At 50.2% G+C, this 16790-nt stretch overlaps 3 protein-coding genes and 1 non-coding gene across 20 annotated transcripts in view; 3 read left to right on the forward strand and 1 right to left on the reverse strand.

The window, feature by feature from the left end:
* Window positions 1-3659, forward strand: part of Kmt2a (lysine methyltransferase 2A) — an 85892-nt gene extending 82233 nt beyond the window's left edge. For all 6 annotated transcript variants that reach the window (XM_075966115.1, XM_075966114.1, XM_075966117.1 and 3 more), the window contains one exon: window positions 121-3659. In XM_075966115.1, coding sequence (XP_075822230.1) covers window positions 121-396 — 276 coding nt within the window. In that variant the 3' untranslated portion in view covers window positions 397-3659. The remainder of the gene's footprint in view (window positions 1-120) is intronic.
* A 1655-nt stretch (window positions 3660-5314) lies between these two features.
* Window positions 5315-9067, forward strand: Ttc36 (tetratricopeptide repeat domain 36). The gene is made up of 3 exons (XM_075966130.1): window positions 5315-5588; window positions 6554-6742; window positions 8735-9067. The coding sequence occupies exons 1-3, from the start codon at window positions 5477-5479 to the stop codon at window positions 8995-8997; spliced, it is 564 nt and encodes a 187-aa protein (XP_075822245.1). The 5' UTR covers window positions 5315-5476; the 3' UTR covers window positions 8998-9067.
* Window positions 9068-9188: 121 nt separating this feature from the next.
* Tmem25 (transmembrane protein 25) lies at window positions 9189-14249 on the forward strand. Of its 12 annotated transcripts, none has more exons than XR_012910039.1 (9): window positions 9189-9265; window positions 9708-9801; window positions 10054-10365; window positions 11230-11520; window positions 11718-11849; window positions 12172-12202; window positions 12371-12471; window positions 12582-12864; window positions 13010-14249. XR_012910039.1 is itself a non-coding variant. In XM_075966125.1 (9 exons), the coding sequence occupies exons 2-9, from the start codon at window positions 9732-9734 to the stop codon at window positions 13065-13067; spliced, it is 1119 nt and encodes a 372-aa protein (XP_075822240.1). In that variant the 5' UTR covers window positions 9189-9265; window positions 9708-9731; the 3' UTR covers window positions 13068-14249. The 12 variants fall into 12 exon arrangements, 7 of the variants coding, with proteins under 7 accessions (XP_075822240.1, XP_075822242.1, XP_075822239.1 ...); XM_075966125.1 differs by having other exon boundaries at window positions 12741-12864; XM_075966127.1 differs by having other exon boundaries at window positions 12778-12864.
* Window positions 14250-14648: 399 nt separating this feature from the next.
* LOC142847420 (U6 spliceosomal RNA) lies at window positions 14649-14751 on the reverse strand. The gene has a single exon (XR_012910177.1). It is a non-coding gene; the product is annotated as a U6 spliceosomal RNA (small nuclear RNA).
* Between the last annotated feature and the right edge of the window lie 2039 nt (window positions 14752-16790).

The following is a 16790-nucleotide window of genomic DNA, read 5'->3' on the forward strand; positions in this document are numbered from 1 at the left end:
AAGAGTAAGTTCAGGGCTGGAAATGTGAAGTAGTAGAGTGCTTTACTACTTAGCATGTGCAAGACTTTCGGTTTGGTTCAATAAATTAATAATAAATAGTTCTTTTTCCTACATGTGTAGGGCATTGGTTGCTACATGTTCCGAATTGATGACTCAGAAGTAGTGGATGCCACCATGCATGGAAATGCTGCCCGCTTCATCAATCACTCATGTGAGCCTAACTGCTACTCCCGGGTCATCAATATTGATGGGCAGAAGCACATTGTCATCTTCGCCATGCGCAAGATCTACCGAGGGGAGGAGCTTACCTATGACTATAAGTTCCCCATTGAGGATGCCAGCAACAAGCTACCTTGCAACTGTGGCGCCAAGAAATGCCGGAAATTCCTGAACTAAAGCTGCTCACCTTCCTGTGATGGAGTACCAGGACCCAGGGCCACCCAAAGCCATGCTGAAGGATTTCTCAGCAGCCAGGAGCTCCAGGATTGAGCGGGCAGTTGAGGGTCCTCTGGCTGAGCACCCTAAAGTCCCACATTCACATCATGTGATCATAGTCTTGGAAAGAGAGGTCTCAAGGAAAAAAACCATGGTTGGCTTTCTCGTGGGGCCTTTCTGATTGTTTGTTGGAAACATGGGTAACGGGCTCCTGGGAGATTTCCCTGGAGGAGCATCTAGAGGGTGACTCCCAGTGGAGATGGGATCTGAGCATGTCAGAGCGGTTTGTCGTTTTCACCTCAGCCCTCTCCCAAGCCCTATAAGCGATGGGTCAGACAAGAACCCAGATCCAGGGCTGGTGGGATGCCTGGCAGTGTGCCAGTCAGGCCTGGCCCGTGGCCATCTGTTCAACAAACAGAAGGTCTGGTGGTTTTCCCTACTTAAGAGTTTGCTTTGGTTGGGAGACAGGTTTCCTAGCACCTCTGGTGTCAAAAGGCTGTCTTGGGGTTGTGCCAATTAATTACCAAACATTGAGCCTGTGGCTGTAAGTGGGAGTGTTACCCTGTGAGCCTTACCGCAGCCAGTGACCTTTCTTGACAATAGAGCGGCTCCCTCTCTATCCCTTCTCTTCACGCCTTCCCCCTCCTCCATCCTTCATCTGCTGCTTTCCCATTCTTCTTTCTGGGTGGCAGGGCTTGTCTCCCTGCTCAAGGACACTCCCTATTGGGTATAGGAAGTGCCTACAGAAAGTCCCCTGAGCCTGTAAGCACTCCAGGTGGGGAAGTGGACAGGAGCCATTGGCCATAACCAGACAGAATTCGGAGATCTCATAAAGCTCCACTGAGAGTTTTAAAGAGATATATGTAGCAAGATTTTTTACAACAAGCTAAAGATGATTTCAGTAGGATTTGAGTCCCGCAACAGCCAGGGTATAATAACCAGGATAAGCCCCAGCCCTTTCTAGGACATGCTTGCTTTCTTTTCCCTTTCTTAAAAGACGTAGGAAGATGAGTTTCTAAACGGTCAGTGTCCAGCTGAAAGAACACTAATCAGATTTCAAGGCCCCAGACTCGGGGCTAGACCACATGTGCTGGGGGGCCTCTGCCAGCTGCCTGCAGTCCTGCTGGCTGAGCAAACATAATGACACTACTGCCTGGTTACTTCTTAGGATGTGGACAAACAGCAACAAATGTTTCTTTCTTCCCCCAAGATAGTGTCTTGAACCTGTTAAATTAAGTCATTGGATTTTACTCTGTTCTGTTTACAGTTTACTATTTAAGGTTTTATAAATGTAAATATATTTTGTATATTTTTCTATGCGAAGCACTTCATAGGGAGAAGCACTTATGACAAGGCTATTTTTTAAACCGTGGTATTATCCTAATTTAAAAGAAGATCGGTTTTTAATGATTTTTTTATTTTCATAGGATGAAGTTAGAGAAAATATTCAGCTGTCCACACAAAGTCTGGTTTTCCTGCCCAGCTTCCCCCTGGAAGGTGTATTTTTTGTTGTTCCATGTATAGCTTGTTTGTGCCCATTGACATAAATGTTCCCTGGGTCTGCTCTTTCCGGTAATGGAGAAAGAAAGTCACCGCTCCATTAGGCACTGCCCTCCGTTGCCGAGGAAGCTCCTAGAGGCACAGCAGTCTCTCCTGCACTGCCCCCTCCCTCTAGATCAGCTCCAGAGGGCCGAGCAGCGCATTCCACTTCCTGCACCTTTCTCTTTCAGAGTTAGCAGCCATCAAGTTGGCAACCTGACCTTTGCCATCACTGTCTGCCTCATAGATCATCTCCTTTCCTTCTTGTCTGTCTGCCAAGTCCTTGTTCCTACAAAGAACCCACTGACCACCTCGTGCCCTCTTTGGGGGCAGCCTGTTGAAACTGAAGCACAGTCTGACCACTCGCGATCAAGCAGATCTCTGCACCTGACACAAGGTTTCAGGGTAGTGTAGTCCAAGTAGAGGGTGGGGCGTCCTCTTCTCCTATGGAAGTCAGCAAAGCAATATGATGCAGCCCAGCTCTCTGCCCAGGACTCATGGCTCTGCTGTGCCTTCCATCCTGGGCTCCCTTTTCTTCCATGACCTTAAGAACTTTGTCTGGTGGCTTTGCTGGAACATTGTCACTGTTTCCACTGTCATGTGGGAAGCCCAGCACTGTGGCCAGGATGGCAGAGACTTCCTTGTCATCGTGGAGAAGTGCCAGCAGGGGACTGGGGAAAAGCTCTCTACCCAGACCTCACCTCCCACCCTCCTTTGCCCTTGAACAAGATGCAGTGGCCCGAGGGGTTCCACTAGTGTCTGGTTTCCTTTCTTATTGCACTGTGTGAGGTTTTTTTGTAAATCCTTGTATTCCTATTTTTTTTAATGAGAAAAATTGAAGCTGCATTTGTTACTGAAACGATTAATGCACTGATGGGTCATGCATTCACCTTGAGAGAGACCCAAAGGCCAGTCAGAGGGTGGGGGAAACTCAGCTAACAGACCTAGTTACTGCCCTGCTAGGCCATGCTGTACTGTGAGCCCCCTCCTCATCCTCTTTCTACAACCCTAATCCCTGAGGACGGGAGGAACCCACCTTCCCTCCTCTGCCAGCTGCAGATGGTTTGCCTTGCTTCCCACCCACTGTCAACCACAGAAATCCCTCTTTCAGCTCAGCCTTGAGTCCATTGCCAAAATTCAGCATACCTGCCAGCAACTTGGGGGATAAGCCAGAGCGCCCCCACAAGAGGGAAAGAGGGTAACCAAACAAAAGGCACAGCTGTCTCCAAAATATGTCTGACTTCATTTTGAAAGTGACCAAGCAAACCTCCGCACAAAAGTGCAGTTTGAGGACTTGCGTGGTGGGTCATTCCCAAGAATCCCCTAAGGGGCGGTCCACACCCCTAGGAGTGACAGCTGCAAACCTCGTGGGTTCTCAGAGCCAGCTCTCGGACGGCTTTGCTGCTAGAACCTGTTGTGGCTGCATTTCCTGGTGGCCAGTGACAACTGTGTAACCAGAATAGCTGCATGGCGCTGACCCTTTGGCCGGAACTTGGTCCCTGGGCTCCTTCATTGTTAACCACCATGTCCAGCACAACCCCTTCCTTGTTTTTAGACCAATCACAATTAAGGGGGAAGCCCTGGTACCTCTTAGGTTTCAACCCAAACTCCTTTGCCAGGACCCAGCTCACCTCTGTCAATCCCCCGGCCAATCCAATGAGCACCATGCAGCAACCTTGACATTTAAAAAAAAAGAAAAAAAGAAAAAAAAAAGAAAAAACTTAAAAAAAGCTAAAAATTAAAAAAAGACAAAACACATATAAAAAATATTTTAATGAATGTATCTTTCTAAAGGACTGACGCTCAATCAAATACCTGAAAATACTAAAGGTCAGAGCCTCATCAGATGTTCACTGTTTTTGGATTTGGGATTCCTTTTCATAAAAACCAAGTTGTTGTTTTTTTGTTTGTTTGTTTTTAAGGAAAAGCGGGTCATTGCAAAGGGCTGGGTGTAATTTTACGTTTCCTTTCCTTCGTTTTAAAGCAATACAAAGTTATTGAGCAGATAGTTTTGTGCCGAATCATGAAAAATCATGAACACCAGTCAAGTCTCTCACTCTGAAAACTTGCAACCTTTTTGTTTGTTCGTTTGTTTTGGTTTTCAAATAAATATAAATATATATATATATATAGGAACTAATATAGGAATGCACCATTGTAACAGCCTAGTTCAGTCCATGGCTTTTACTTCTCTTAACACTATAGATAAGAATTGTGTTGCAGTTACTAGTCAAGGCAGGAAAACATCAGGCTCCTGGGGCCTCTGATTCCTATGCAGGAACCCCGAACCACAAAGGATGACAGGCACCCGTCCCCAAGATCAGAGTGCAATGCAGAGTGGTGTCACCTGGGCTCTTCCTGCCTGTGAATGTTGCCAGTTGGTACCTGTACTCCTCGTTTCTCTACTTTTGGTTATGAATGTTGGGGTTTCCACCTGCATTTAGGGGAAAATTGTGTTCTGTGCTTTCTGGTATCTTGTTCTGAGGTACACTAGTTCTGTCTTTCAACCAAGAAAATAGATTTGTGGTGTTCTTTTCTTGACCTTACAGTCTCCTTAGCAAATACAGGCGGTTGAATAATTGTTTCAAGAGCTGAACAATGACAAGCTTTGTTTCTAGACTAAGACATTTCTCAACAGCTGTATCATGTACAATGGATCTTTTGGGGTTGTTTTGTTTTGTTTTTTCCTTTTTTTCCTTGTGTTCTTCCAAGCTTCTGGTTAGAGAAAAAGCGGGGGTGGGGGAGGAAAATGTGTCTAAAGTCCATCAGTGTTAACTCCCTGAGACAGGGACGAAGGAAAATACTTTAATAGTTCAAAAAATAATAATGCTGAAAGCTCTCTACGAAAGACTGAATGTAAAAGTAAAAAGTGTACATAGTTGTAAAAACAAAAAAGGAGTTTTTAAACATGTTTATTTTCTATGCACTTTTTTTTATTTAAGTGATAGTTTAATTAATAAACATGTCAAGTTTATTGCTGCACTCAGCTTAGCTTCCTTTTGGCCTTGGTGGGAGGTGGGGAAGAGAGGGGCATGTGACTGGGTTACTGAGTGCCCAGACCTCCCTTCTTTAAGATGGTTCCCTTACCTGGGGTGTCCTTCACTGAGTGGTGATGTGTATCTGTGACCTCACAGGTTCTGGATGAAAGGGCTTCGTTTCTGTCTACCTATATCCTCTAATGGGAGGCTAGTGGTTTCTAAACCCAACTATAATAAAATAAAAGCATTTGGTCCGGTCTGTGCTCCACTCCACCTTAAGGCTGAAACAGGGTTTGTTTATTCTGTGTTAAGGTTCAGTTGGGAAATACTGTAAAACCACCAGACCAGGTCACTAACCCTAGCCATGGAGGCTGAACCAAGGGCTGGAAGACACCCCTTCTGATTTGGTAGCTGTGCCAGAGCAGAGCCTCCTCCATTCACAACTGCCCCTACAAGCCCTACCCTGTTCCCACCATCCTCCCCTGTATCCTGAGTTACCTTTGGAGACCTTGGAGCTGAGCACCATGGGGACTCCAAATGACCAGGCGGTGCTGCAGGCCATCTTCAACCCCGACACCCCATTTGGAGACGTCATTGACTTGGACCTGGAAGAAGCAAAGAAAGAAGACGATGAAGGTAAACCTTTGGCCTTGGCATCGTCTGCCTCCCTGTAGGCTGACTAGCTGGCCCCTGAAGTTCCCTAAGAGTGTGATGAGGCAGGACCCTTCAATCCCCCCTCGCAGGTTATGGTAGGGGTTGGAACCAGGGAGGTCCTCTGAACTTCAGTGCGTAGGGTTGCAGAAATGACTGTCAAGAGAAGGCCAGAGTTCATCTCTCATCATTCAGCCTCACCACTAAACCTACCACTAATCTTCCCATGATCCAGGTTTAACTGTGCTGGCTGAAGTCAAGCTCTCAAGTCTTTGACATAGGGGATGTTACACGCCCTCCCCCCACAACAGGGATGGAAGACAAACAGGACGGGATGGTGGCTCAGTTGACACCCTGACATGACATCAGAGCTTCCTTTGTTAACCACTATTACAAGCCAGGCCCTGCGCTAGGTAGCTGCTGCCCCCAAGGGAACAGCATGATCCATTGCCTAATAAGAAAGATGTTTGGAGCTTTGCTTCTGCCCAAGTGAAGCCTGAGCCTTACTGAAGCTTCAGACTGAAAACCTGAAGGACAGATCTGGAGTGATTTTCACAACCTGGGATTGTTACAGTAGTCTGTGTCAGAGGCAGTGTGTAAAGCAAAATGAGGACGAGCCAAAGACAAGGGTTCAAATCTAAGCTCCACAACCTGGGACTGTGGTCCACTCTAGAACACGCCACCAATGAACGAGTTGTTGAGCCTCTCTCCACCAAGATGAGCCATCCAGTATTTCTTTCAGGTCTCTTAGCCAGTGCTAGTTCCCAGTTTTTGTGACCTCAGCTACTCCTATCCCTGACTCTGCAAGTCACCTCTGCTGTGATCCACACACACACAGTCAGCTCTGGTTCAGGCGTCTGTCTCATAATGTCGAAGCCCACAGTGGCTTTTTTTTTTTTAATTTTCTTCCCTACCGTGCACGTCCCCACCTTGTTTCTTACCTGGTACAGATGCTGTTTTCCCTCAAGCACAGTTGGAGCAGTCCAAGGCCCTGGAGTTGCAGGGAGTCAGGGCAGCAGAGGCTGGGGACCTCCACACAGCCCTGGAGAAGTTTGGCCAAGCTATCTGCCTGCTCCCTGAGAGAGCCTCTGCCTACAACAACCGGGCTCAAGCCCGGCGACTCCAGGGGGATGTAGCAGGTGAGGAGGGGAAGACACCAGAGATCCTCCACAGAAAGAACCCCTTCCGTGAAGGCCAGAGATGAGTTGGCTGTGGGCTGGGTTTAGTAACACAGATGCTAAATTCCCTGACGCCCATGTTCTTATAAAATCCAAGACGGCATGGAGTCGGCTAACTTCATGAGACTTATGAAAACCAAGAGGCTGCATTCTGTTCGTGGATTTAAGGAACATTAATAAGAGCCTTGTGGGCAGTGGGTAGGCAAGAGGAGGGCACAGGTAGAAACCGTTTGTTTAGCAGTTACTGCGGACCAGGCAGGATGCAGTCAGCTGGCCTGTAGTCGTCCTCATGACCACCCTAAAAGGTGTGTGTTGTTATTCCACTGCAGAGACAAAGAAAGGGAAGCTTGCAGAGATATAGATAGATGGCTTCCCCACCCTCCTCCAGCTGAGGAGTGGCTGGCCTTGGATATCAAAGAGGTGGTGGGGCTCTAAATCCCGTGGTATTGCTCCCTAGGGAGCTCATAACTAGGTTACCAGCAGGCAAATCAGAGAGAAAGCAGCATGGGACCTCTTCTCGAAGGGTAAATCCTGAAAGATGAGGAATTAGTTGATACAGTCTCTAGGAGCCTAGAAAGCATGCCTAGGTCCTAGGGCCTCAGAACTCCAGACTGGCTGGAGCGGGCCCCATGGAAGGATGGAAAGCCAAGCATTGCTGAGGTGTGCAGAGACCCAACGGTGACAAGCTACCAGTGTCAGACTGAGAAGGTGATTGTCGCTCAAGGATGTCGTGTGGACGTGTGGACAGAGAAAGCAACTGGGTGAAACCCGGTGTATTCGGGTCACTGTGACTAGAATGGGGACCATGGGACAGAGAGGAATAGTACCAGGGACTGGGCCAGATGGGAGTGAAAGTGTACGCCAGAGACCTGGTAGAGAACCAGCTCATATAGAGGACTAGTTGGCGGGGGTGTTCCCCGAGCTTAAACTAGAGAATTTGGACTCCACTCTAATGGCTGTAGGAGATACCCACAGAGCTCCTTTTGCAGGCTTGTCTGCCATAGGTTGTTGGTGACAGCCTGCAGGTGGAAAGCAGGGAGGTAGGTGACCCCACCTGTAGAGACTTGGATACTGGCAGCCGAGAGGAAACTGAGCAATGTCTGGGCCCAGAGCTGCTCAGTTTGCAGTTTGGATGGGGTAGGGAACCAGAACCGGAACCAGAGCCCCTGACGGTGGAAGCTCAACCTTTCTCCATGATGGTGCTGAGCAACACCAGGGTCCTAGTAGCCGCTTTAGGAGACTAGAAAATATGGATTGAAGCAGGGTCCAAAGAAAACAGCTGGTGGACTTTACAAAAGCCCTAAGCTGGCTGCCTGGGGTTCTGAGTTCTGACACTCAACCCAAGTATGTTCCTCTGAGAATCACAAAAATAAAACAGGGCAGCCAGCTCTGGCTCCACGACCTCCTTCTAGTGAAATCAGATACAGGGCAATGAAGAACATGCAGGAGGAAATGAGAAGAGGGCTGCTTTCATAGTCTGCACTAGAAAAGACGGGGAAAGGTGAAAAAAAGAGACTGGCGTTACAGCAGGAAATAGTTGTATAGGCAATGATCTAATTTTTGAACTCTAGGATTCAGAGTGGGTCACCATAAACACAGTAGATGCTTAGCCACTGTGGTGTGAGCTATAGCCATTTGACAGTTGGCAGATTCCCTAATACAATGACCAAATCCTCCCAGCAACTTTCACGTTTGGATCCATCAGTGGTAGAACATACTAGGAACAAGGCCGGGGCGAGCCTTGGACTTTAATCTCAGCTTTGCATTTGGGTAGTCCCCCAAAACAGTTTTATCAACCTTTCATCTCCGTATTAGGAATAACAATCTCTCTTGGCTCAAAAGTCTGCCACACGAAGGCGAGTTGTGAATGGCGGGGTTGGGCTGTTCGGCGGGTTGGCTGGGGCTCGGATGCCGCACTTCGCTGACCCGCGCCATCTCCCCGTCGACCCGCAGGTGCCCTGGATGATTTGGAGCGTGCAGTGACGCTGAGCGGCGGTCGGGGTCGCGCCGCCCGCCAGAGCTTCGTGCAGCGCGGGCTCTTGGCTCGTTTGCAGGGCCGGGACGACGACGCCCGCAGGGACTTCGAGCAGGCCGCGCGATTGGGCAGCCAGTTCGCGCGGCGCCAGCTGGTACTGCTCAACCCGTACGCCGCGCTGTGCAACCGCATGCTGGCCGACATGATAGGGCAGCTGCGCGCGCCCAGCAATGGGCGCTGAGCGTGGCCGCGGGATGATGGAGAAGGGAACCCAGACCCAACCAAGACCCAATAAAACTTCCTGGACTGCCGACTGCGTCTGCTTTGCGTCCGCCCACTCACCAACCAGCCTCAGGGTGGGGACCGCGGCGTGGGCGGGACTGGAGTGGCCACCTGCGCGTGCTCGGGCAGCGATTGGTCCTGCCTGGCGTGGGCTCCGCCCTTGCAGCGGACTGCGGCGCTCCCCAGACTTAAGCAATTGCTGGGGCGCTGCTCCGGGAGGGAGCTTGGTGAGCCCTTCGCTCCGAAGCCAGGGATGCTCCGGCGACCCCCGGCTCTGAGATGCTCTCGGCCCAAGTCCACCTGAGCGCCGAGATTGGGAAAGGGGTGCATGGCGAAAGATGGGAGGGAGAGCCAGTCCTGAAGGGGACCGGGTCAGGAGAAGGACGATCCCCTGGGGCAAACGGGAAGGGCGTATGTGGACCGACCCTGTGTGTGTGTTTATGTGTGTGTGTCTGTCTGTCTGTCTGTGTGTATCTTTGTGTGACTGTCTGTGGTCAACTACTGTCTGTGCCCGCAGAGTGGCTCTTCCTTTGGGTCTTGTTGACTGTGTTCCTGTTTGTGCCCGCGTGTTGGCCACTGTGGGCCAGTCTACACCAGTGCATGGCAAATTCTTGCAGGAATTGCTAGGTCTACCTGGCTGGGACCGAGGCTATACCCTTTTCTCGGCAGCCTGGAGGCCTATCCCTGACCGCCATGGAGTTGCCTCTGAGCCAAGCTACCCTTCGGCACACACTACTGCTCCTGCCAGCCCTCCTAAGTTCAGGTACTGTTCATCCTTTGACCAAACATTTAAGAGGCCAGAGCCTCCTCTTTGCCCTGTTCACCTGTATCTCCTCTCAAGATACCCACTCCAGGCTAAAGCTGGGTTCTCCTATCCCCACTTCTCTACCATAAGTAAAATAAGCCCCTGGTGAGAGAAACCAGCTTGCCTGTCCCTTGGCCTGCTGCCCCTCGGTAACAGGACTTCACCCGGGCCTGTCTGAGCCCCTCCCAGAGGCTACCTGCTGTGTTTCAGGACAGGGGGAGCTAGCACCACAAATCGACGGTCAGACCTGGGCTGAGAGAGCACTTCGGGAGAATGAGCGCCATGCCTTCACCTGTCGGGTGGCAGGGGGATCTGCCACTCCCCGATTAGCCTGGTACTTGGATGGTCAGCTACAGGAGGCCACCACCTCAAGACTACTGAGCGTGGGTGGGGAGGCCTTCTCTGGAGGCACCAGCACGTTCACTGTCACTGCCCAGCGTGCCCAGCATGAGCTTAACTGCTCCCTGCAGGACCCAGGGAGTGGCCGGCCAGCCAACGCCTCTGTCATTCTCAATGTGCAATGTAAGTATTCCTGAAGTGGGCAAGAGGAGACGTTCCTGCACCCCCAGCTAGTGCTGAGATTCCTGGTATGCATGACACATTCAGCTTTAACAGGACATTCACAAACATTAAACACTTTGCAAATGTAGCTTGTTTTATCCTCATTGATCTTAAAAGGGGGTTTCTTTTTTTTTGTCTCTATTTTGCAAATGAGAAATTGAGGCACAAACATGTTAAACAGTCTGCCCAAGGTCAAACAGACCTTAAGAAGCAGGGCCAGGATTCAAATCTATGGATCTTTTGTCTGGCTTTATATTCTTTTTTATTTTTATACTTTGAAACTTTCTTCAAACCTAGTATGTAGCCAAGGATGACTGTGAACTTCTGATCTTCTTGCTTCTTCCTCCCTAGTGCTAAGATCTAGGCAGGTACCACCATGCCTGGTATAAAGACTGAACCCAGGACTTTGCGCACATGGTAGGCAAAACACTCTACCGACTGGGCTGCAACCTTAGCCCAGATTTTAAAAATTTTAAGCCTGAGTCTTGCTATGTATCCAAAAGGGGCCTCACTGGTACTCTCCGCATCTCTGTTTCCAGAACGCTGAGATTGCAGGCATGACAACCACATGGCTTTATGCTTTGCGAGGTATCAAACCCAGGACTTTGTAGGCAAACACCCTTCTGACTGAGCCACACCCCCAAGCCCCTGCCTTTCTATCTTAGTCACTGTGAATTAATGCTGTGCTGGCAGGCCCAGCTACCTGTTCCTTAATGTTCTTTCTGAGGAGATTCCTAGGCCCTTGCTCCCATCCACATTTGAGAAGACAGGGCCAGAGTGAGGGGCTGTAATAAAAACATATTATTATTCTCTGCTCTGCTTTAGTTAAACCAGAGATTGCCCAGGTTGGGGCCAAGTATCAGGAAGCTCAGGGTCCAGGCCTTCTGGTAGTCCTGTTTGCCCTGGTACGGGCCAACCCACCTGCCAATGTCACCTGGATTGACCAGGATGGACCGGTGACTGTCAATGCCTCTGACTTCCTGGTGCTGGATGCTCAGAACTATCCCTGGCTCACGAACCACACTGTGCAGCTGCAACTCCGCAGCCTGGCGCACAACCTCTCAGTGGTGGCCACCAACGATGTGGGTGTCACCAGTGCCTCGCTTCCAGAACCAGGTAAGCAATGTGCCTGCCAAACTGGTCAATCGGGCACAAAGGTCCTGGAATGGAAAGGGAGGACGTGTTGCCCTGTGGGTGGCCTTGTGGATGAGTTGTCCCCAGCCACCTTGGGCAAGGACAGAGTAGATGGAGCCATGGCATGTCAGGGTTGGGGGTACTGCCCTCTTGCAAACTAACCAGTGGACAATCTGCAGGGCTCCTGGCCACCCGAGTAGAAGTACCACTGCTGGGCATCGTTGTGGCTGGAGGGCTTGCCTTGGGCACTCTAGTGGGGTTCAGTACCTTGGTGGCCTGTCTGGTCTGCAGGAAAGAGAAGAAAACTAAAGGTAGGGCCAGAGGCAGTGGAGGCCGAGGGTGGTGGTGAGGGGTGAGCAGCAGCAAGGGCAGCGGGCAGAGCCGGGCAGAGCCAGATAGAGCCGGGTATCTCTGACATGTGGCAGGGCACTTACTTGCAGGGCAGGGCAGGGCTGGGGTGAGACTGCCTGCACTGTAGGCAGCAGGGACAGGTACTGGAGCTGTCTCTGGTCCCAGGGCCAGGCCTGGGCATCTGAGAGACTCTTGGCTCAAGGGTCGAGTCAGAATAGGCAGGGGGCAGAGCCCAGCATGGGAGGGCACACTGATTCTGTGGCATGGTTTCTTTGTCCTCAGGCCCCTCCCGGCGCCCATCTCTGATATCTAGGTAATGCTCCCTGGGGCTGGGCAGATGGGCTAAACTAAAATGCAAGGCATGGATTTTAAACTATAGGATGGGTGGTAACCGGGGGCTTCTGGGAGGTCTGGATCAAGCCTCAAAGCGGACTGCACCTGCTGGTACCAGGGTCTGTCTTAGCCTTTGTCTATCCTGTAGTGACTCCAACAACCTGAAAGTGAATAACGTACGCCTGCCACGGGAGAACATGTCCCTCCCATCCAACCTTCAGCTCAACGACCTAACTCCAGATCTCAGAGGTATGTCTGGGACCAGTTCTCCCCCTGTGCTTAATCTTTAGAACTTCTAAGAAAGAGAGACCCTGAGGTTTTTTGTTTGTTTGTTTGGTTTGGTTTTTTTGTTTTTCTAGACAAGGTTTCTCTGTAGCTTTGGAGCCTGTCCTGGAACTTGCTCTTGTAGACTAGGCTGGCCTCAAACTCACAAAGATCCGCCTGCTTCTGCCTCCGAGTGTTGGGATTAAAGGCATGCGCCACCACCGTCCGGCTGAGGCCCTGGTTTTGAAGCACAGCCCTGTCCTGGGCACCATCCCATTTGTCCCCCAACAGGGAAAGCAACAGAGCGGCCCATGGCTCAGCACAGCAGCCGTCCAGAGCTTCTGGAAGCCGAGCCTGGTGGCCTCCTCACCAGCCGAGGTACTGGGCAGAGTCCTGCCTTCTCCTTACCTCCTCTCTTCATCCTTGTGCTTAAAGCCAATACTTCTGGGTGCTGGAAGCAGAAAGGGCTTCCCCAAGCTCCAAAGACTAGGATTACAAAGTCCCTGGCATCTCTGACCCACAGGTTTCATCCGGCTTCCAATGCTGAGCTACATCTACCGTGTGTCCAGTGTAAGCAGTGATGAGATCTGGCTCTGAGCTTGAGGGTGAGGCATGAGGCCCAGGTGGCTCCCCAGAGCACCCCACCCCAATGTCTCCTTCAAGCCTTCCTCCGCTGGGCCACGTTGTGACCGTGAAGAAGCCATGTCACTGCCACCTGGCCCTCCTGGCAGGGGTACCCTGTGGGTCATGCATGATGTACTTCACTGCACTCTAACCTGCAAGGCGTAGTCTAGCCTTGGCAGGACCATTGGTCAGAAATAGGCTCCTTGCACTCACTCAGTTTGGGGCCTTGCATGTGGTAACTGGGCCCAAGCAGATGAAACTCTGGCCTAGTGTGTTCAGGTGTCACCCACATGTAAGAGATGGGCCTACTACATGTTCAATACTAGTATCCTCTGCATCTCATACAGTAGGCAGAGGGATGCCCATGTGGGGGACAGGAGGGTCCCTGCACAACTCAGACGTCCTTCCTATGCTATGCAGCTTTCTCCCTCCAGGGAAAACAGGACCCTGCTAGCTGAACAGAACCAAATTGCCCTTTGCTCAGGAACCAGCCCCTTGCCCAGGGACCTGGCCAAGCACAAATTAGTCCCTTTTGCTGCATATCTCTGCCTTTTTGTCCCCACCTCCTCTTGGGTATACACTAGACCTTCTCCACTGGGCATTAGACCTCACTGGCTGGGGCCCCCCGGTGTCAGCCTCTGGTATTAGCACAAGATGAGCCGGAAGAAGTCTGCTGATCCCCAGGATGGCATGTAGCTATGCATTATTTTGTACAAGTGTTCCCCCTTTAAGCACATTCCCTAGGGAAAGGAGGAACCAGGGCCTTCTTAGGTCCCCCATGTTTGGCCTTCAGCGATTCACTGTGACTGTTCTGAGCACTCGGGATTGACGGTTTCCCTCTCTGCATGTCTCTCCCCACTGTAGCAATATCCTTGACCAGTCCCTGGCTGCCCCGTTCTGTTTAGGGGATGGTCACAGTGGGCATGTAAGCCAACAGTGCCACAAGATTTAGGGGGACACAGAGAAAGCGGGAACTGCGTAACCCCAAAGAGCTAAGAATCTTTTAAACAGCAACATGGAAATGACTGGAGAGCAGTAGAGCACAGTCTACTTTCCCTCCTTGATATCTCGTTTTGTAATTTTTCTCATGTTACTGGCTCGTGCTGCACACACAGTAAACTACCGTGATTGAATAAGTATGTCGTTGTTCATTTCCTCAACAATTTGTTTGTGTTTGTTTTTTGAGACAGGGACTCCTGTAGTCTAGGCTAGCTTTGAATTCACTATTGGGCAGAGAAAGATGGATGACCTTGAACATCAGATCTGCCTTCCTCTACCTCTCAAGGGCTGAGATTAGACATGGACCACCACCCTGGTTTTCCAAGTATGTTTTAGAACGAGTCCCACCCTCTTTTTCTTTTTGTTGTGCTGGTGATGGAAGCTGGGGCTTGGCACATGCCACAAAAGTGCTTGACTACTAACTAAGTCTACACTGATAACACATAAACAGCCTTCTCTCTCTCTCATTCCAAACAGTTTTATATCCACAAAAGAGCACAGAGGATAATGTCTTATACAAAACACAATAGATCCAGAGGAAAAATATGGAGCACTTCACAAATTCCCGTGTCACCCTTGTGCAAGGACCAGGCCAATGTGCTCCGTATTAAATGAGTTTTCAATCACACAGCAGGCAGCTGAGTACCCCCCATGGTCACGGCTGCTGTGAGTCTGTGGAAACGTGAACTGTCCATGTGTTGGTCTGTCAGGCTCTCCTCCCATCGGTATTTGGCTTCATTACCCATTGAGTTGTTAAGCCCAAGCTGCTTTCTCTCCAGCCCCATGTCCAGTCTATCACCAGGCTCTGCTGGCTCTGCCTCTACTGGCACGTCTCTCGAGAGGAGTACTGAAGGAGCAGAGGGCCTTGCTAGGGTTCCTTCTCCAGCATCTTAGCGATAGATCACACTCTTTGGGGCTAGTCTTATTTCCACATATTTGTCCTGGAGTCATGCAAACCTGTGCAATGAGGACCCTATAAAATTTTCAAAAGACAGGGCTCAGAGCTTCCGAATAGACAAAGAATAATTCTTCATGCTCATGCTTCTGAATTCTGATTTCTGGCCTGCATTCATGTCTGTCTTGGGAGAAAGGGAGGTGGGAGAGGAAGCAGCAGCTTTGCTCCAAGTCCCTACAGTGGTGGGTGAGGCTCTGCAGGCTTCCTTGCAGCTAGCACAGAGCCACAGCCAGCTCCTGTCCAGGCAGCAATAGCTTCCACGTACTTTCGTCAGTCTCCATCCTCCCTTCTGTTTCCCACACTAAACTTTAAAAAAACAGATGTGTAGCCAAGCGCTGGTGGCGCACGCCTTTAATCCCAGCACTCAGGAGGCAGAGGCAGGCGGATCTCTGTGAGTTTGAGGTCAGCCTGGTCTACAAGAGCGAGTTCCAGGACAGGCTCCAAACCTACAGAGAAACCCTGTCTTGGAAAACAAAAAACAAAAAATTAGGTGTGAGTGTATTGCATGTGTATTCATGGACGTGCGTGTAGCTGCCAGAAGACAAGTTCTGGTAGTTCTCCCTTGCCAAGCGAGTCGCAAGGCCTGAACTAGGCTGTCAGGCTTTGCAGGCAAGCACCTTCACCTGCTGTGCCATCTTGCACATACTTTTGTAACCAATGTGTTGTGTTAAATGTCCTTTGTTAAAAACAACTAGAATGGGGGGGGGGGGGTAGAGAGATGGCTTAGAGATTAAGAGCACTGGCTGCTCTTTCAGAGGTTCTGAGTCCAATTCCCAGCAATCACATGGTGGCTAACAACCATCTATAATGAGATCTGGTGCCCTTTTCTGGCATGTAGGTATACATGCTTGCAGAACACTGTATATATAATAAATAAATAAGAAGTAAAAATAAATTAAAAAAAAAAACAACTAGAATGGTTTCAGGTTTCCTGACTGGACAGTGGCCAATACCAGTCGAAAATAGTTCCTGAATCAATGCTTTACTCCCCGCTACTTAAGCAGCTCGTCTCCTAACACTGCCACAGCCAGGCACCCTGCGGCCACATGCTCTTGCCTGTGCTTCTTAACAAGTTAGGAGTCCCCACAACCTGCTCCTGAGGTTTCAACAGCTTGCACAACTCAGAAAGACCTTTCCCAGTTTCTCATAAAGGACATTCAAAGGACACAGGCGAAGAGGTGAACAGGAGGCATGGTGGCCCAGGCCTGTAGTCCTCATGCCTGGGAGGCAAAGGGAGAGGATAATGAGTCCGTGCTAGCCTGAGCTACATGGTGCACTACAGACCACTCTCAAATACATTAGTAAGATTATTTTAAAATTTAAAGACATGTAAGATGCATGCCACCTCCTCCGAACCTCTCTGCCTGACTGAAGTTCTCCAGGCCCTGACCTTTGAAGTTTTCATGGAGACGGCACACAAAGGCACAGCTGAAACGTGCACTGCTACGCTGGATGATCAAAATGGTCTCGTCTAATGCCGTGGATTTGGGGGCGGGGCAGGGGGTACCCAGCAGGGTCTGGGAATCCCTCAGTATTGCTTCCTTGCTAAGAAGGCAAGACCCCATCTAAATAAGGATCTTGATCTATTATCATCAGCCAAGTAGGTCAAAGGATTTGAGAATAAGCTGGGCTTGGCTGGGAGGTGGAGGTAGCAGCGGGAAGATCAGGTCTTCAAGACCAGTCTGCCCAGCCAGCTCAAAACCAGGCTGGGGTACATGAGACCCTG

Source organism: Microtus pennsylvanicus, chromosome 3 (genome assembly GCF_037038515.1).
Source record: "Microtus pennsylvanicus isolate mMicPen1 chromosome 3, mMicPen1.hap1, whole genome shotgun sequence".
Taxonomy (NCBI): Eukaryota; Metazoa; Chordata; class Mammalia; order Rodentia; family Cricetidae; genus Microtus; species Microtus pennsylvanicus.